Raw genomic sequence first — 21,081 nt, forward strand, 5'->3', positions numbered from 1 at the left:
TATCACATAGCACTCAGAAGCACGTTTGTACAGTAAGTAAAAATTCTCAGGACACACCTAAAAGCAAATAAAATAATTATTAAAAGTAAAGACGTAATAGAAAATACTATAGAATAAGTTAGAAGGAATGAACATGCAATGGGAACCAGTCAACTGAAGCTATTCATTGCTTGCATGTATTATAATCCTTTCTTTAGGATGATAATCAAACAAATTTTAAGAAGCCAGTTAAACATCTACTTAATCAGCCATGTAATAAGAAAATCAGTATAAGAAGAGCAGTAGCCACTTCTCTAATGCTAACATACATAAGTAGAGTTGGTGGAAATTTGAAGAATTGGCTAAGTAATTTACAGAGCAACATTATTTTAAAATAATGATTTTTTAAGACAATAGTTTTTTATTTAGCTTCCCAAATTATAGTGAAGATAAAATTATGATTTGTGGAGATAAAATTATGATTTGTGGAACAGCTATTTTAATATAGACAAAGTCATTGATTCAGGGGGACTTCAATACACTCAAATACCAGTAGAAATAATCCAATAGTTTGACAAAGGGGATAAAGATTAGCTTTTAAAAATTTAACAATAAACTGTCAATACAAAGTAGTTTAATCTATGCATCTCAGACAAAGAAGGGGCAGTCTTCTAAATAACTAGGCTTCAGACTTTGAACATTTATGAGTTATCTACTTGATGGTTTATTTGGTGATCCTTTTCCCCACCCTTTTTGATTATTAATTCTGTGTGATATCTTCTTGTTACTTTCCTAGGACAGTTTCATCCACCGAGTACTAGTATAAACCTTCTTTAAGAATCACAGATATTTTAAAAAACAGTGCAAACTAAACAAGTGGCAAAGCTGCTCTAAGAAAATCATCACTAAACTCAACATAAGCAATTTTTAAATTGCCTCTAATTTTGGAGTACACGCATGGCTTCTTTTAGCTGAGAGTTAACACTGCATTTACCTTTGACTAGTAGCTTGCTAAAGAGCAGTTAAATAGTAAGCATACAGTCAAAGTAGGAGTCTTAAGTGGTACTTCCTGATATACAAAGATAATCTTACCCCAGATAAACTATTTTAAATCAAGACTAACAATGAACAAACAAAAACATTACAATGATTATGTTAAAACTTAAAAAGAAATTTTACAACTCCTGGTTGACTTGCAATTTTAAATAGCATTTCAGATTCTTCATTAATAAAGTTGGAATCTAAAACAATACAGTGTGAAAGGGAAAAACTACAACCAGAGAAGGTGTACAAACTCACATCCTCTAAGGCATATATTCTTATACAAGATTACTTTTGACTTTTTGGACTCACTCAAATTTTAGTATTGTAACAGTAAACAAAAAATTTTAATTATCTACATCTAAGACATATAAGCAATAGCAACATATTTTAGAAGGAAGGATGAGATCATTTAATGGAGAAAACACTAGATTCAGCATAAAAAAATTCTGGGATCTAATTTAAATTGTCTACAGATTACAAATTTTAAAAGTAAAATGTACTCCTTACTTTATGAACAGATATTATAAAATTTTAATGCCTTCAAAAATTAGACATAGTTATAACATTAATGTCACTGCATATTAATATTTAATCCAAAAAGCTCTTATATTTGTATGCACTAACATCTGAAAAGGAGGATGAAGTAGAGAAACAGTTCAGAGAGAGAGGAATTCATTTTGTATAAATCTCAAAAAATAACAGAAATTATGTAGAGAGAACAAATTAACTAAATTAATGGTTCCTATTAGCTTTAAATTTGTTGATCTCATTTTCAAGCAATTATTTAACCAGTAACAGTATTACTGAGTACCTACTATGTACAGTGCTAGGCGCTGTTTTGTTCTGATTACAAAACTATCACAAAAACAAGACCTATGAAACATCATTTGATGTTGTATCTAGGCTAGAAAGAATAATTTGTCAGAGGGATAGATGAAAAACTAATACAACAATAGGAGAAAATTTAAAATATAGAAATGTTATATGTGGCAATGTTAAAATCTAAAATTATGCACTCAAATGCTATTCTTAACACAATGAGAGAAATGGATATTGTTGTGGGTTCTTATAAAATCAGTATTCTCTGTCCATAATGATAAATGCAATTTTTTCACCTGCCAGGTAGAGGAGGTAGAAACTCAACTATTTTTTAAGCTACACAGAGCAGGTGGTGGCTTGCTTCATCAAACCTCTTAAACCAATGGGGAGATCAATACTTTAATTATACTGAAGGGGGAAAACACACACAACCTCATAAGTAGCCAATTTTTAAAAAGCCCAGTTAAAAATGAATCATAGGAAAAGATTAGAAGATAAGATTCACAGAAAAGGGTGACAGAAAGTTATGGCAGAAGAAAAATGTTAATTGAGAGTGAGGATACATTAGATATAGATATAGAAGGGATAAAGATGAGTGATATTTTCTAGTATGGCTTTCAATTCTATAAATGCAGTAGCAGTGCAAAAAAAAGATACTGAGTGATTATTTTTTAAAAATAGTGGCCCCTAAAACCACACATCTGTCATTGAATAAGTTTTAATAGTAATTATTTTTCAAAGCATCTTTGAAATGCCAGTATACTTTTTTAAGCTTCCCAAAACATGGTCATGTGATCCATAAACATTTATTGCTTTGAATAAGTAAAATGCTTAGTAGTTATCCATGTTAAGTGCACCAAAATTATTCTTTTAATTTTCTCAAAACAAAAAAATCTCAGATCTGCTTTATTATTTCAAAACTATAAATTCAGTACTCTCAGTACATGAAGATGGCAATAAAGCTGACCCTCAGCAGCACATAGAACTTTTTCTGTATTAAAAATGGACCTGCACTGATTTTACACTCATTAACACAATGTCCTCCTCATTGCCAATAACACGCATTTGGAGAAAGCCCAGCCAGAGGGAGAAATGCTCCTTGACCAAGAAACAGACTAAAGTGAACCTGTGACTCTCAAATCGTCACACTGATTTAATCAACGATTATATAATTCAGTTCAATTTTAAGGAGTTTACACATATCCCAAGTAACTCAAAATCTGATAAAAAGCACACTATATACTTGTGACACGTACTTGGAAAAAAATACTCATAACATATTTAATGCTACTGTGAGCTAAGGTGAATATCAACAATTATTATTATTTAGCACCAGGAATAAAAAAGAGATATCAAAGCAATAATTAAATATAATGACTAGATGAGTATAAAGTATTCTGTTAATTGTATATGTAACTTTCTATTTCTCTCCTAAGAATTTCCTATTGTCTTTTAGTAGTTAGTCCCTTGAAATATATCTTAAGATGGTCCTATTATTTACTGTTTATTTGATAATCTTTAAATACTCAGATTTAATGATTATAAAAGTTGCCCACTTAAATATCATTATTGAAAAAGATACCTGTTCTTCTGCTCTTGCTGCAATAACTGAGCAGCTATTTTCCTCAAATCCGTTACTTCTTTCAAACCATCATCTTCTTCCTCGGCAAGTAATTGCTCTTTCCCAAGTCTGAAAGGTGACACAAACATGGTTATCCAAAAAGTAAGGCAGATGATATTTTATGCCAGCTTCCAAATGTAGAAACCATTTTTTATTTTTAATAGCATGTGAAAGCTAAAGCCCTATAACGTCCTTGTATTTAAAATGTTAAAATAAGAAATAAAGAATATTTAAGGAATATAAAAACATATCTATCCTCTCAATAGGCAACGTGGCATACTGGTTATATTAATATAATTAATGGCTAAAAGGTAAACTGCACCACCATTTTGTAATTTCTGAAATGTGTAATGGCCATAGTAATTTAACAATGCATATTCTCCATCTTGAGTGTAATAAGGACCACAGAGCTCTATTTGGCCTATCTTTAGAGATAGAAAATGTTATGAAAATCTCTCATTTTATCAAGCCACTCTACTCTTATCAGTTTATTCATTTTGATTTTCAAAATCTCTATGTAAGATGTTTAAGTAGTAGAAATGCAAAATAGATTGACAGACTGGCAATTTGCCAAAAAACACTCATTAAAATATATAGTTTTATCATTCAAACAGAACAAAGAAATTTTAAAATTGTCCTCCAAAGTCTAGTAATTTTACCCCAAAGGTATTTCATTTAAAAAATGGTACCAAGCCTAAGACTCTGTATCTTTACCATATCTTGCATGCCACTGGAGACTCAAGTATAGGCAACTGTCCTCATGAGATAAGGTGAGAAAGTAAGAGATGAATGAAATATAGAGTACAAGACAAAGCACTGTATCTCCCTATGGGGTACCAGAGATGATTAATTAATGACTGTTAAAAAGTTACCAATGAGGTCATTTGGGGGAAGCACAATGCAGAGAAAAGAGAAAAACTTGGGGATCAGAGAGAGAGAGCTAGGTTCACACCCGAGGTTCTAGTGGACACTAGCTAAGTAGTTCTAGACAAGAAACTTCAGTCTCCGAGCTTCACCTTCCTCATCTGTAAAAATGTGGACAATATCGACCCCACAGGATTTAGTGAAGATTAAGAAACATGGCAAAGCACATAGCACAGATCCTGGTATATGGTAGGTATTCAACAAATGCTCCTTCCTTCCTGCAGCTAAAAAGTAACTTGAAGGAGTGACTGAAAAATGTGGTAGGTCATATTCCATCATTTCATAAGATAAATGATACAGAAAAGATCCAAAGTACAATTATTTTAATAAAATAGAGAAGTAAATACCCTTAAAATTACCATAACCAGTCTGATGAAACAGAAAGTGTATTAGACCAAGAGTCAGAACACCTGAGTTCCAGACATTTGAAACTCCAAGCCTCAGTATCCTTATTGGTTAAATTATGCCAATACCATCTGTTTTAAAGAGTTGTTAGATAGCTCAAATGAGGCAATGTATGGGAAGGTACAGTATTCTTCAGTAATAATAATGGGTGATATTATAACACTTATAGGGGAAAACAGAGTATATACTACACTCAACTTATATGTTCAGTATAATTCTCAGTTTAATTGAGGAATGCAGACAGATGAAATATTCACAAATTAACTATCTGAACTTAACAGGTAAATGAACAAAAAAAATATTCGTTCAAGTAGAAATAGCTAAAGAATATTTCAAGTATTAGTAAGTAACATTTCAATTTGAGAATTAGTGTGTGCTTACGTTTTTTCATCTCCCAATTCTTCATTTTTCTGAGATTTTTCAGGGCCTTTTTCTTTTCCCTTATATAAAAGAAAGTTATCATTTTAAAATGTATTGTTCACTTTTGTGAGATTAAAGAGAACATGTTATTAATACTTGTTCAAAGTTTTCTTTACCTTAAGGAAAGTGACAAATGATCCAATAGGTGCATCTCCCTGTTCAGGAACTGCTACATCATCTGTGTTGGGGTCAGTAAAATCATACACCTCCTGGTCTAAGTATAGATTAACATTTATTAGAAAATATGAATAGTAAACAGTATTCTCTGACACTGCAGTGCTTAGAAAAAAGTACATTTTCCCAATAAAAGAGTTGGCCAAAGATACTATAATTTTTTAAAGGCCATTTTAAATAAAATATTCATTTTTAATAAGAGCTATGTACATGATATAAAAATAGCAGACACCATATGAATTACCTTTCTGAGAATCAGGTTTACTTCCTACTGAGTGACTGTCATTTCTTGATGTCTGCTCTCTATTTGATTCTGAGACTTGAGAATGAAGGCTGATTGTGTCGTCATCTGATGGCTGAACAGAATAAGCAAAAAGTAAAAATGAGGCGTTTTAAACATATGATAAGGATTAAGTTGCTTTAATATCACATCTTAAGTATAGAACATCTGATTTAAATCTCCAGTTTTCAAACCAAAAATTAATGAGGTTTACTGTTCTGCTTTTTAAAACGTGCATGTCTTTTTTTCATTTGAAGTCATAAAATGCATGATGATCATATTTTTAAGCAAAAGAAATCAAGTGTGTGCAAGTGTCTATTTCAAAGCTCTAATAAAATTTTAAAATAAAACAGTTCAGCAATAGAGAAGACTCACTTCCGTTGTAGACAATCGTTTCTCTCCGTTATCACTTCCAATTCCAGAGTCAGGGCCATGATTTTTATTTGGATAAAAATCTTCCATACTATGGAAATACAAATTCTAAGGGCAGTTAGGGTTTTCTTCTTAAATAGATAATACATAATTGACCTAAAATTTCCCTAGATAATACAGTCTTACACATTTTTGATATGTAGGATCCTTAAAGACATGAGGAGAAAAATATCAGATCATACAAAACACTTTATTCATGTCCCTCATGTAATATTTTTCTTTCATGTGCTCTGTTGTAAAAACTTAACAATAGCTTATTATTTCTCCTGAGAGATTCAGAAAAGCAGACAGCCCTGCTAGAAAATCATCTTGATAAAGACCTATTTTTATCAGTTTGACAAATTTCACCACAGAATGCTGAAATGTTTTTCAACTTTAATTCATACTTTTTTCTTCATTATCTTTAAAAATATATTTTAGATTTGTAAATAAGGCCCATTTAGTAATTAAGAAAAGAGAAAAAAGGCAAAAGAAAGTCTGTGACTCATTGAATAAGCAATCGTTTTGGTGTGAGGATAGAGCTGTCCTTGCAAATTTCTGAATTACAGTATGCCACCCAGGTTGCAAAATATTTTTCACTTTAATTTGCAAATTTACTATACACTCTACACTGACCACTGATTATGTGCCAAGAATTGGGCTAGGTGCTTTAAAGGTAATACCTTATACATTCCTTGTGAAAACTCTAGCAGGTTAGTGGTGCTTTTTCATTTTATGGAAGAGGAAAGTGAGGCCAGGAGGGGTTGAAAAAATTGCCCAATGACACGCAACTTGCAAATAGCAGTCTAAATTTGTTCCCAAGATTATCTAACACTAAAGTCCCTAATCTTAATCACTATGCTATACTCCCTCCCCAAATACTGATTTATACTTTTCAAAAGTATATCAATAAACTTAGGGAAGCAATTACCAAGTGTCAAGGCACTATGCTGAACACCTGAGATGAGATGAATTTTAAAATGTTTGGCTTCAAAGGGCTCTCAGCCCAGAGGGGAAGGGAGTATGTTTATATGTTTTGAAGAATATGACAAAGGTAAATATAAAGTGCTGTGAGAAAAGAGAGATTAATTAATTCTCCTTGGTAAGGTTAGGAAAGGCCTCATCCAAGAAAGTGGCATTTGAGATGAATCTTGAAGGATGAAAAGAGGCAACAATTGCTAGCATTTGTTGAGTGTCTACATTGTGTTAGATACTATGCCAGGTACACATCATATTTTATTTATAATCCTTACATTATACAATTTACGCATTATTTCTTTTTACAAATGAAGATAATACAGCTTATAAAAGTTAACTTCCCAAGGGGAAAAATTATGACATTTACTGAATATTATTCATTGAACTAGTTGCCAAGCACACATTTAATTCTCACAGCAAGCTTATGAAGTGTGTATTGCTAACATTTTAAATAAACAGGCTCAGAGAGATTAAATAATTTACACAGCCCACAGAGGAATTAAGAGAGAGGTTAAACCATGATTAGAACTGAAATCCATCTGACTCCACTGCACAATAATACATCCATGTACTATACTAAAATACATTGGTGTATTCGCAATAGACGATAATGATAATAATAAGCTATTTGTTGAGGAATTATTATGGATAAGACATTGTGTTAAGTACTCTATATACATTATTTCATTTAATCCTGACAGCATCCATATGGTTATTTCCCTTTTCATATATAATAAAGCTGAGAACCAGAGATATCATGACACAAGGACATACAGTTATTAAGGGTCGGAGAAGAGCTTCACAGGCATATTATGTCTGACTCCAAAAGCTGATGATAAGTATAGCTACTGTAATGCCTATGTAAAATAAAGAGTTTACAAAATAGTCAAGGCACAGAAAGTAGTAAGAACCATATAGCCAAGAACATGAGTGTGAAACTCAAAGTACGAGAACTTTCTAAGTAATTCAGTACCAGCTGTGAGTGAGAGATAAGCACACTCAAAAGCCAACTCATAAATAAACTCTATTGACCTGCACTGTCCAATACAGTAGCCACCAGTCATATATGGCTATTGAGCATCTGAAATGTGACTAGTCCAAATTGAGACATGCTATAAATGTAAAATACATACTAGATTTCAAAGATTCAAAAGGAAGAAAAAGAATGTGAAATAACTTACTAATTTTTTACATTTAATTATAAGTTGAAATGACATGATATATTGGGTTAAGTAACATACATTATTAAAATTAATTTCACCTGCTTATTACTTTTAAGTGGGCTACAAGAAAATTTAAAATTACTTACGTGGCTCACATTGCCTTTCTATTGGACGGCACTGCTAGAGAACATCTCCAAAATATATCTCAATTCTGTCCACTCCTTTTAATCTCTACTGCAATAACCCTATTCAAAACCCCTTGATCTCTTGGCAGTACCACAACAACCTAACTAGTCCCTGTACTTCTACTCTTGTATACTTCCAATGTATTCTCTCTGTAAGAGCCAAAATAGTTTTTTTTTTAACATAATTCAGATCATGTTATTCTCCTGTTTATAACTGTCCAATGACTTCCCACTGTACTTTAAATAAAATTCAAACTCCTTACCACAGCCTCCAAAGCCCCCACATGACTTCAGCCCTGACTACCTCTCCAAAATCAACTTGTACCACAATGCTGGCCTCCTTTCAGCTTTTTAACACAGCAAGTTTCTTCCTAACTTAACGCCTTTGCACATGGCATTATTTCTGCCTGAAATGCTCTTCCCCTCACTCTTGCCACAGCTAGCTGGCTTTTCTCCTTCCACGTCTTGACTTAAAACCTCACCTTCTCAGAGACATTCCCTGACCACACTCCTGAAACCTGTTCCTTTCTTTCAAAGCAGTCACCACAATTTGAAATTATATGTGTGTGTGTGTTCTTGCTTTATTTACTGACTGACATCCTCCACTAGAATGTGAGCTTCATGAGAGCCAAGGCCAATGTGTATATAATTAAATAAAACATACCCTGAACCTGCCGGTAGGCATTCAACTGATATTATTTATTTATTTATTTATTTATTTATTTTTGTGGTACGCGGGTTTCTCACTGTTGTGGCCTCTCCCATTGCAGAGCACAGGCTCCGGACACGCAGGCTCAGCGGCCATGGCTCACGGGCCCAGCCGCTCCACGGCATGTGGGATCTTCCCGGACCGGGGCACGAACCCGTGTCCCCTGCATCGGCAGGCGGACTCTCAACCACTGCACCACCAGGGAAGCCCCAACTGATATTTTTAAAATAAATAAATGACTAATACAATGAATGCTGTTACTAAAGTAATTTTTAAATAAATATAAAGCATACTAATAGAGATTAGTATATGAATTAATTCTAATTTTTATAGAATTGTTTGGTCTACTATCTTTTATAATATTAAACAAAATAATCTTTGGGAACTAAATTTAATGTTCTGATATTTAATTCTACTGAGGCAACAAAAATATTCAAGAAAAAGTCCTATTTGTGAATTCAAGAACTTGCACTGTTAACAACAGTATACTCTCATCCAACTCCAAATTATTTTCCATGCTACTAGACAGAATTATGTTTTCATAAAATTGTTCAGACCAATCTACATCTCGAAAGGATGAATTAAAAACAAAATATCAAATCTAACATTTCAAAATCTCATGAGTAGAAAAACACCAATATCATAGAGAACATCAATGGTAACTCAACTTTGATCCAGACATAAAGAATATGAAGGTGAAAGGTATCCCGAAATGTCTTGCTCTTCCGCTAACCTCAGTTCAAAGTCAAATTCTACTTGTTATTTGAAACGTACAACAGAGTGATCACAGGAGTAAATTAACAGTTGTCAAGTGCTGAGAAATTAGTGTTTCTGTACTATAATGTCAAATCTTTACATTTTACTACTAAAAGCTTTAATAATAAATTTTTGAGAAAATTCCAAATGTATTCTAGTATACCAAAAGTTCATTCTATGATGGTGATATTTCACTTCAGCCAATTATTTAACACTGGGCCAATCAGTCTAAGTATATTCAGTATACTTGAGATTAATAAGTATCTTTTATATAGAAAGACACAATCATCATGAAATGAGACTGTCAGAATATTACATTACCTGTCTGTGAGAGGTTGGGAGGGCATTCTTTTACTCAATGATGGAAGATCCAGAGAATCTGGTTTCTTATCCATTCTGCAACATGCTTGGATATTTAAGTATTTAAATATGTGTACTTTACCTTTTAAACATATCTGTCAGTAAATAATAAAGATTTAATTATATAGGTCCAAATATAAATGTCATCTACCAATTTATTGATAAATTTTAATAATCTCAAATTATTCGGAGACATAACAATCATGAGAGATACTTTGCATATTTAAATAATTTGTACTTCTGACACTAGGTGAAAAAAATCTGACAACACTGATACCAGCTAAAATTCTATTGCGGTCTCTGTTCTTATTAGAAAAAATAAGTTAATTTTTCTGTATTTCACTGGGTTTTTTGTTAAAAGCACAATGTACAAACCACTAAACAATATAAAATTTATAATTCATGAAAGTTGCCTTTATTCGAAAAAAATGAAAAGAAATATATTCATTGTAGTGGTGAGAACAGAAAATAATAATTCATGTAATTCTTTAAAGTAATCTCATCAGAATCACTAAGTCATTTGGGCTAAACACTGGAAGAAAGCTAATCAAAAGAATGTAAATATAGGAAAAATGAATTTGTTGAAAGGTGTGACGGTAGGCCAGTTAGAATAAAATAAAGCTTTAAATGGTCAATTCAACTAAGACAATATCCTGAAAAGTTATTTTCATTGGTGATAAAGAAAAGGAATAATGAAGGGAAAAATACTATGTGAAAGAAAATATTCTATATAAAAAAGATAGACAATGCACAGTAGGGAAACAATAAGTCAGCTTTACAAAGGTTAACTACAGTCACCATAAGTGTTATCGAATAAATATTTCTCAAAAATTAGAATAAAAAATGTTTTGTTTTATGGGCACACATAACCTAGCAACACACAAAACAATGAACAAAGAAAACAGTAAGAAAAGTACATTAAAATGTAATTATCATTCCACGTAGAAAGGATAAACCTAATAGATACCAGATCTGACCTGACCACTGAAAAACTTCATTTAAGAGGAAAATTTAAAACATCTGAGCTATTAGAATATAAATACATTACCAATTAAAATGTATCCTATTATCTGTCCAAACTATTTTTAAAAATTATCTATTTCCAAATTAAATGATGGCAAATTACTTTCTTTTGTAAATTTAATTTATATCATAATAATTCATGTACATAGTTTTAAAAATCAAAGTGAATTACAAAACTGATAACAAAAACTTAATCCCCCATTCCACCCCTTTCAATCTCTAAGACCCAGTCCCCACATTCAACTCTTTCAGTTGGTTTCTGCTTTTTACCTTCATATTTATAAATAACATGGGTCTAATGCTATTTTTTTATTTTTCAATTATATATTTTATTTATTGAGGTCTTACTAAGGAAGATGAGGACTTAGATTCCTTATGTTACCACTACCACTGAGGCATGAGATAGATGGGCTCCTGGCTGAGCAGCTGGAACCTGTCCCCTGTGGACAGATACTCCAAGATAAAGATAATGGCAGGAGCAAGGAGGAGCTGAGTCCTGCTTGGATGAAAGATAAAGAGACCGTGTATTTCTCATTCTTGAGGTCAAGGAGACCTCCCCAACTACACATACGCAGAAAGGTTCCTCAGAGGTTAGAGAAGGGAGGGGGTGCCAGACCATAATATGTTTGGTTAACTTCCCAGAAATCCTTGCACTGGAATCCATCTGGCTGAAAGAGGCATGCGCACACAGGAGAGGACCCTGAGTTAAACCAAATATGGACTCAGAGCCAGGCAAAGCGAGATGATTGGCCAGAGGAAACCCGGAAGAACTGCCCTATATAAGTGATTTGAATCACCTCTCTGGTGCGCTCCTGCTCATTAAGGAGGACGCCCACACCCTTTCTCTCCAGGTGTGTATCTCAGCTTTGCTTCTGTCTTAACAGTTTCTCTGTGTGCTCTCCCACTTGTGCTGTGTCTCTAAACTTTGTACCTGTTTTTACAGTTTTTGCCTCCTTGAAACATTCTTGCTTTCAAACGTGGCAAGAGCCAGGGAAACTTTGTTTCTAGCCTCTAGCCCCTGGTGGTCTAGTGGCTAGGATTCCTGGTTTTCACCCAGTCTACCCAGGTTCAATTCCTGGGCAGGGAATTAAGATCTTGCTTCAAGCCATCACTCACTGCTGTCTCCACAAGATCACCACCACTATCACATATCATCAAACCACCTTCCTCCCATCCCCAATCCCTACCAACTCATATAAACATACTTCCTCCCTCTTCAGAAGCATAACATAGTGGTTAGAGCATGGATTCTGGAGTCAGACTACCTTGGTCTGAAACCAGGCTCCACCATATGCTAGCCGTGTGACCTTGGACAAATCACTAAACATCTATGCCTCTGTTTCCTCCTATATAAAATGAGGTATAATGACAGTACCTGTTTTATAGGGTTGCTATAAGAAATGAATTAATGCATGTAAAGCATTTTCAACAGTGCCTGGAGCATGGTAAGTGCCATATAAATCTCTGCTATTATTATAACTATGTCACAATTTTTCATTAAATCAAAATCCAGTATGTACAATATTATGACCAAGAAAATATTCACAGATGAGCTACATAGGTTAGTTAGATTACACTTCCTTTCTCCTGTAAGTTTTTTTTCCCTAAAATGACTACTTGTCCCATTTTTTTCCTCTGCATAATTTTCTGTATGCCTATTACTAATTCATTCCTGACTCTGACAGAACTGTAAAACATCGCTCCATATTGACAAACACATCAAGTCAGGTATCAATTTCTTTCTTCTTTTTCTATTTTCTTTTTGGAGACAACCCCCCTATTCCAAACTGACTTGTTGCTCTCTAGGTCTATGCATACCTGTTTATCTTGGACATGAATTCTTTCTTAATTTACTCCCTCATTTTGATATAGTATATCCTCTGCTAGCTTCCTAGTAAAGGGTGCAGGAGAGCTAAAATTTCTGAGATCTTTCATGTTTGAAACTTTTTTCTATCTTACATTTAACTGATAGTTTGACTTTATAAAGTTGGAGATATTTCCTCAGTCTTTGAAGGCATCATTCTAACATCTTCTAGCTTCCCATGCTGCTGCTGAGAAGTCATTCTGATTATCACCGCTATGAATGTGACCCATTTTGTTTCAATGGAAGCCTTTCAGTGTTTTTGGTCTTTCATGTTAGAAATTATTTCTGCAATATCTAGTGATCCACTGCTGTCTGTTCATTTTCAAAGTGAAACAATAAGAAGCCAAATGGAAGCTCTATGTATGAGGGAGAAGTTTATCAACGGTGAGCCTCACTGTCTAGATTTCAGACAGTGACTGCACACTTCTTCAGGGGCCTGCCAACGATCAGTATATCTATAGGTCTTTTCTCCTAGTTCAGTCAGTTTACCAAGAGAGAAATCCACCAACTCTGCCTGAGATATATAAGAGAGGCTGCAAGTATTCTGGGAGCCAAGCAAGAGACATCTACTGGAGAGTCCCAGCATTCAATATGTAAGCATTCACTGTTTCCAGTATGGGGTCTCACCCCTACCCATAGCTGTACCTGGAGCCCCTGACTCTGGTTGAGTCTCTCTATAGCTGTGCTGTCCAATACAGTAGTCACTAGCCACATGTGGCTATTTAAATTTAAATTTAATCTAAATAAAACTAAACATGTAATTCTTCAGTCACACTATGTACTTTCAAGTGCTCATTAGCCACTTGTGGCTACCACACTGCAGGTTTAGGACATTTCCATCATCACAGAAAGTTCTAATAGACAGTGCTGCTCTAAAGAGTAAACTCCAGGCTTATATTGAGGCAAGGAACTATACTCATTTGGCTGCTGAGCTGAGGAGGAGAATCTGAGAGAATCCACCTACTCCTCAGAGTAAACCCTAGGCTTCTGCTAAGGCAAGGGAGGGGAAGTCATGTAGCTGTGGAGCTAAGGACAAGAATCAGAGTGTCAACCTAGACCTGTAGTATCAAATATGTTAACCACTAGTCATGTAAACCTATTTAAATTTCAATTAATCAAAATGAAATTAAATTGAAAATTTGGTTCCTTAGTCGCACTAGCCATATTTCAAGTACTCAATAGCAGGTGGCTATGGTATTAGACATCACATGTTATAGAACACTCCAATCATTCAGAAAGTTTACTGGATATCAAAGCCTTAGATATTCTACAGCCCTTCATGTTTTCAGTCTTTCATACCTATATTTGTAGTTACATGATTCCTTCAATAATCACAAAAGAAACAGTCAAGCCATTCCCAGGTTTAACACAGTAAAATCAACTTGCTTCTTGTTGCCTTCTCCCACAGCAGACACAGTTTCAGCTTTCCCCATCCTGCTAGGGCAGCTACTACCAGGACCCCAGCCAGCCTAAAAAGGCACCTCCTTTGCAATGAGTGGAATGCACCTTTGTAGGAAGAAAAAGGCAACCTGTCTTCTGGATGTATACAAACCCAGTGCCAGGGCATGTAGCTTAGAAATAGAGTGCAGGCTGGCATTTCACTACCATGTGCCTCCTCAGCCAGATACTCTTGTGCCGTGTAAGTAGAGATCCTAGTTACCACTATTTCACTTATTTTCCATTTTCCAACATTTGTTGGAAAATCAAATTGTTGCCATCTCTCCCCTGCTGTCCTCTTCTGTCTCATTCTTTGTCCTCGTGGGTTTACAGCTTAGTGGATTCCTAAGCTATCATTTTAGTGGATTCCACGTGGATTTAATTCTCAAACTAAAAGTATGAATTAAAACTTTTCCACTTGTATATTTTTCTTTCTGTTATGATTCCACCTATCAGTGCTAAAAATGTATTCCAATCAATCACACAACAAATCTCAAGTAGATATATACCTGAGTAGGACAGAGGTAGAGACTCCATAGTCTATCCTTTTAAAATAACATAGACAACCAGAATTATCAGTTCACAAGCAGAAAGTTGATATCTGGGTGATCCAAATCCTAATCTCTAGAAAGTACGCTAAACCTCCTGCCAAAGTGAAAAAGTCACTTCTCAGAAAAACTCTTTGAGACAATACCTCAAAAACAAATTGACTCTTAATTCTGATGCTTTTTGATTTACCAGTAACAGATATAATTCTTAATAAAAATAGAAGAAACAAGTATCATTTTTTAAAATTACAAACCTGTGCTGGTGGTACTTGCAATGGATTGTTATCCAAAATTATTACTTGTAAATGATGCAGCTTCCTGTAACAAACTGGAATTTCGGTCACTTTATTACAAGAGAAATCCAGCTTGACTAAGGGAAGATCTCCTAATTCTGTTCAGGAATAAAAAATAATTAAATTAAATTCTACATAGGTACTCTCTTATTCACGTGAGTAAGAACAGTGAGCATCTTACCATCTGGCAATACATGAAGATTATTTCTTCTTATATTTAGCTCTCTAAGTGATTGTAATTTTCCCATTTGTTGGGGAAGAACCTGAATCTCATTGCAGCTAATATCCTAAGGAAAACAAGAAAATAAAATTATAACAAACTAACAGAGAAATAGAGATGTATTTCAACTTTTAAATTAAAGCACATGGCTAATAGCTAGTAAAAGTCACCTCTAATGTCATTTCTCTAAACATTGATTACCAGGCAGATTTCCATTTATATTACATCGAGAAATCAACTCAGCACAGTTAACATACATTTTTCTGTGCAAAAATGTAAGGTTACAACTTAGTACTACATAAGTCAGCCTTTTGAAAATCTCAACTAAAGACCACTCTTACCAACTAAAAACAGAAGGATGATCCAGGTGCTCTTCATTCATAGGTAAAAAGGAAAGACAACTATCAATCATTGTGATAATTTGTCAATTATAGTAGTTGTTTTGAGATACTTGGTTGGGCAGAAGCTGAGAAAGTCAAGGATTTACAGATGTGAGCTGAAGAACCAAAGACCATGGTCAGAATCGATTTAACTAAACCTATTTCTCAAAGGGATACAAAACATGAGGGATTACAAGCTCAAAATTTTGTGGCTCACGTCATAACCAAAAGGCATTCTAGGAGATCTAATCAGAAATGTCTCAAGGTTAGGTTAAAATGCAAACCCCAATTTAAAGGTAAACAATACCACCTTTCCATAATATGAGGATAAAGGCACAGCTTAAATTATTTACCTGTGGTCCCTCTCCCTCCCCTTTCTTACTATCACATCAAAAAAAAAGGGAAGAAAAATCTGCAACAAGATCTCAGGCAGCAGTCATTCCAGACACACTGCAAATGAAATTCATGTTGTACTGCAACTGCCCCCAATTTCTAACTTTCTGGAACTGACATTAGCTTGGAGGGAGAGGAGTGGCACATACATATATTGTTTTATCAAAAGTAAAAAAGGCAGGAGGGTAAATTCAAAAGAAGATAAAGAATATTAAATAATATCTAATCATCTAACCCACAGATGATTTAAAAATGTATCCTACATAATTCTTTCCAACTGTATCTAAGGCATCTTCATTCAACAACAAATATTTATCAAATACAAACTATTTGTTAGGCACTGTTGTAGGTGCTGGGGACACATCAATGAATAAAACAAACAAAACTTCCTGCCTTCGCAGCTCCTTATGGAACTTGCATTCTAACAAGGGGAGTAGATTATACAATATGCTAGAAGGTGATAAGTGCTACGGAAGAAAAAAACAGAGCAGGGTAAAGGAAAATGGCAGTACTAGTAATAGTGGGGAGGGATATTAGCAATTTAGACTGTTTCATAAAGAAGCTGATATTTGAGCAATATTATCAGAGGTGAGAGTATGAGCCATGCCAATACATAAGAAAGGAATATTCCAGACAGAAGGAACAATAAATGTAAAGGCTCTTAGGCAAAGCATGTGTGACATGTACTAAGAACAGCAAGGAATCCCATGTAGCTAGAGGGAAGTGGGCAAGGGGAAGGCTAGGATGGAGGGAGGGGTAAGACTTCGGCTTTTACTCAGAGACATGGGCAGGTACCAGAAACTTTTAAACAGAGGTATGACATGATCTCACTTATGTTTTGACAGGATCACCTTAGCTGTTGTGTTGAAGATAGGCTATTGTCCAAATGATGGATAATAAAATTTTGGGAAAATGCCCATTAAAGCAAATACTATGGCTTCCTCCCGAAGGTGCCTAATACTGAAGATTTCCATACAAAAAAATCCATAAGAATTTGATAGGTAGCTGCCACTTCCCAGAAGAAATAAACCCAGGCACAGGATACTGACCCACTTACCAATGGGTACTCTACAAAATACTCTGCTGGGGATTGAAGGCCTGAGAGTATTTCCCAGATCTAATGACAGAACTTCACTATAGCTGGCTACCACACTCTTATGGAATAGTGTCCTGGGAAAACATTCTAATGACAGGTAATACCCACAAATTCACTGTGTGATTTAAAACTGTCAATTAGCCAGCCTAATGCAACCTACCCACCATTACTAATTTTGAGAGTTTAAAGCACAATAATTTTATAGTGCCTACTAAAATAATGGTTAATATTTTTTCACATTCTATTTAAATAAAAATACTACACTAAATCTAAAAATCCTAAATATTTTTTTTTGAAATTTCATTTATCCAAAAACTATCTCATGTAATACAATTTAGAACATAGGGCCAAAAACTGAATGAAAAAGAAATTACAGAGCCACAGAATCTTAAAGTAGAATATACATATAAAATCTTTAAAAACGTTAACAGTGTGCAGGGCAAAGAAAGTAATGGGTCCCTTGTAATATGAATTTGTTAGACCACAAGTTAGATCACATCTTCTGTTCATTTGTGAGTGTAACATTAAAAGAGATCTTAATAAAAGGGAGCATTATCAGTATAGACATAGCTAAAGATAAAAAGTAATAAAGAATAGAAATATAGAAAATATGAAAAGGAATAAAATAAAGATGTTTAAGCTACAGAAAAACAGGTCTTAGGGTTTGGTAAAATGGAGAGCAGACATACAACAGATTACAAATATCCAAAGGGAAGAAAAGTTGTCATTATCTATATACTTCTTCACATGGTAGTCCCAGGACCAATGGATAAAAGTGATAGGGGCATGTAACTTAATTCAAAATAAGAAAGATAACAAAGTTCTGCAAAAGAGAATTAGGGCTGCCTCAGATACATACACGCGAAGATTTGTCCACCATTGAAAATATACAACTAGATGTGTCAGGGATTCCTGTGTTAGGAAGTGGTTATATCTGATCACTTATAAGATCTCTTACAATATTAAAATTCTGTGGTTCTACAACGTAACAAGACTAAGTTCAAGGAAGTTTCTTTGCATTACAATTGCACATGTAGGTATTCTCTAATGAATAAAAAAAAGACATTCCTGAAATTTCTCTTCCTTACATTCTATTTGCACATTAATTTCCCATTATAAAACTGTATGTAAATTCCTCAAGAAAACTTTTGGCCCTCCACACATTAAAAAGTCATATTTATGAACACTTTTTAAAAGAATCTATGTATTGGGAAAGCATTACTCAAGATAAAACAGAAAATAAAAATAAACAGCATGGTATATTTTATGAGGTAGAAGTAACAGAAAAATGTGAAAACAGCTCAGTGCTTTGAAGATTTGATTATGTTTCTCTCAGAGTTCAATGTCCTTTAATACCTATAATGGTACGTTCAAAGTAATTACTTTAAATTATTCCTATATTTCTATAATCAATTATATCAATTTCTATAATCAATTATATAAATGTCCTCTTTCCATTTATCTTGGTTCCATTTATCTTGGTGTCATAAAATCACACAAGGATATAGGAGAGGAAGGTCATTTTATTAATTCTACTGTTTGTAGGCACTGTACTCTCCTCTCTCTGACGCTTTCATAGAAGCCCTGTAAAACCTTAAAAAAAAAAACCACCTTATCTCTTCCTGGTCTAAGACCTTTACTGTCCACAAGATGGATAGACAAATGCTTATTTGTTTGAAAGCATTTAAGACTTGTAATCAAGCCTTCTAACCTCCCTAGGACTGAGGAACAACCAGGCTTTTATTGTAGCTGTGAGCTAAAATCAGACATAAGCAATGGTATCTCAAAATTTCACTAAAGTGAACTTAGGCATATATCAAGTTATTTTTTTTGATTACAGTGAAATTCCATAAAGGAATTAATCTTCAGAAATATAAAGGTATGTATTATGCATATTATATACAATCGATGCAACTATTTTACTCACCAATTCCATTAAATCTTTTAACTTCCCGATTTCTTCTGGAATGGATACCAGTTTATTATTACTGAGGACCAAAACTTTAAGGGGAAGATCAAATAGGTATTTTGGCAATGTTGATAAAAGATTTCGACTGAAAAGAATAAGAAAGTCTCATTATGAGAAATATGTCTGAAACTTGACATGTTATGTTGAAAAAGAACAGATCACCTCAAAAGTAAATTTTCACTAAATAGTAACTATCATTTAATGAGTGCTTACTTTGTAACAGGCTAAAATCTTTACATGCACTATCTCACTTAATCCTCATAGTAACCCCACAAGACTATTATCTCCATTATACAAGTAAAAATGAAGGTTAAAATTGCTTAAGTGACTTGCCCAGGCACAACAGACTGCAAAGCCTGTGCTGTTACCTATGATATTGTCCTACACACCACCAGCCCTCAAAACCTAGAATTATTCTTCTGAGCTAGAAATTGCTAGAACCTTGCTCTCTGGCATAATTTCACTATATTCAATACCTCTACACCCCTAGGGAAAGGCTCCAAGGATAAATTTGCATGTGCTGTGTTCAAATTTATGAAAGAATGAATAGAATTATATCTTTAAAAACATGTAGTAACCCTAACCCATTCGCTTTTGTTATGGGTTTATGGTAGAACAGTCTACTAGCACCTTTATCTCAGCTCAAAGTTGATACAACATTCCTGTCTCTGTGCATACATTTAAATATAAGGACAACTAACATTTATTGAGTGCTTACTATGCGGCAGGCCATGTTCAGAGCACCTCACATGAATTAACTTGACTAACCCTCAAAACAACCTACTTTAGGAAGATAGACACTTTCATGATGCCCATTTTACAGATGAAGAAAAAGTCTAAAAGAGATTAAGTAAACTGCTCAAAGTCACAGAGCTGGTAAGTGGAAGAGTCAGGATTCAAATCCAGGCAATTTGGCTCTGGGTCCCTTACCCTCAAACTAATTTTGGTCAAATTTACATGCCAATGCAGACTGACCCAAACAATCCCTGCTGTAGACTGTTTGTGTCCTCCCCATTCAAAACTATAATGTTGAAACCTAATCCCCAATGTGATGGTATTTGGAGGTGGGGCCTTAGGGAGGTGGATCAGTGGCCTTAAAAAGAGATCCCAGAGAGCTCCCTTGCTCTTTACGCCATGTGAGGACTCAGCTAGAAGCCAGCCATCTATATGAACCAGGAAGCAAGTCTTCTCCAGACACGAATCTGCTGGCACTTTGAACTTGAACTTCCCAGCCCCCAGAACTGTGAAAAATAAATTTCTGTTGTTTATAAGCCACCCAGTCTATGGTATTGTTACAGCACCACGAGAACAGACTAAGACAATCCTACTACCAAAATATATAAAGTGCATCATTATATTTACATACTACCAAGCATTCATTAGCAATTTGCTATTATTTTTCCTGCTTTTCAAAGTGATATTTATAGACTTGTACCTAGCATTTTGTGTAACATGCAGGCAACAAAAGCCCAATGTTACCCCACTGGGGGGACTTCAAGAACTTTCACCTCATTTTATGCTCGCAGAGGATGTCCAGAAACACTAGACTAGCTTCAATCACATGGCACAGACTTTAATAAAAAAGGATAATGCCCCAAGACCAGCAATCCTAGCGAACTGGTGGAATGTC

General features: G+C 34.4%; 1 protein-coding gene across 6 annotated transcripts in view; it reads right to left on the reverse strand.

The window, feature by feature from the left end:
- Positions 1 to 21,081, reverse strand: part of LRCH2 (leucine rich repeats and calponin homology domain containing 2) — a gene marked incomplete at both ends in the record, with an annotated part of 91,338 nt that overhangs the window by 35,274 nt on the left and 34,983 nt on the right. For all 6 annotated transcript variants that reach the window (XM_082864837.1, XM_082864842.1, XM_082864841.1 and 3 more), the window contains 9 exons: positions 3,425 to 3,532; positions 5,174 to 5,232; positions 5,329 to 5,426; positions 5,631 to 5,742; positions 6,042 to 6,129; positions 10,190 to 10,323; positions 15,355 to 15,491; positions 15,575 to 15,680; positions 19,410 to 19,536. In XM_082864837.1, coding sequence (XP_082720963.1) covers positions 3,425 to 3,532; positions 5,174 to 5,232; positions 5,329 to 5,426; positions 5,631 to 5,742; positions 6,042 to 6,129; positions 10,190 to 10,323; positions 15,355 to 15,491; positions 15,575 to 15,680; positions 19,410 to 19,536 — 969 coding nt within the window. The remainder of the gene's footprint in view (positions 1 to 3,424; positions 3,533 to 5,173; positions 5,233 to 5,328; positions 5,427 to 5,630; positions 5,743 to 6,041; positions 6,130 to 10,189; positions 10,324 to 15,354; positions 15,492 to 15,574; positions 15,681 to 19,409; positions 19,537 to 21,081) is intronic.

This window comes from Leucopleurus acutus (genome assembly GCF_964270905.1).
Source record: "Leucopleurus acutus genome assembly, chromosome: X".
NCBI lineage: Eukaryota > Metazoa > Chordata > Mammalia > Artiodactyla > Delphinidae > Leucopleurus > Leucopleurus acutus.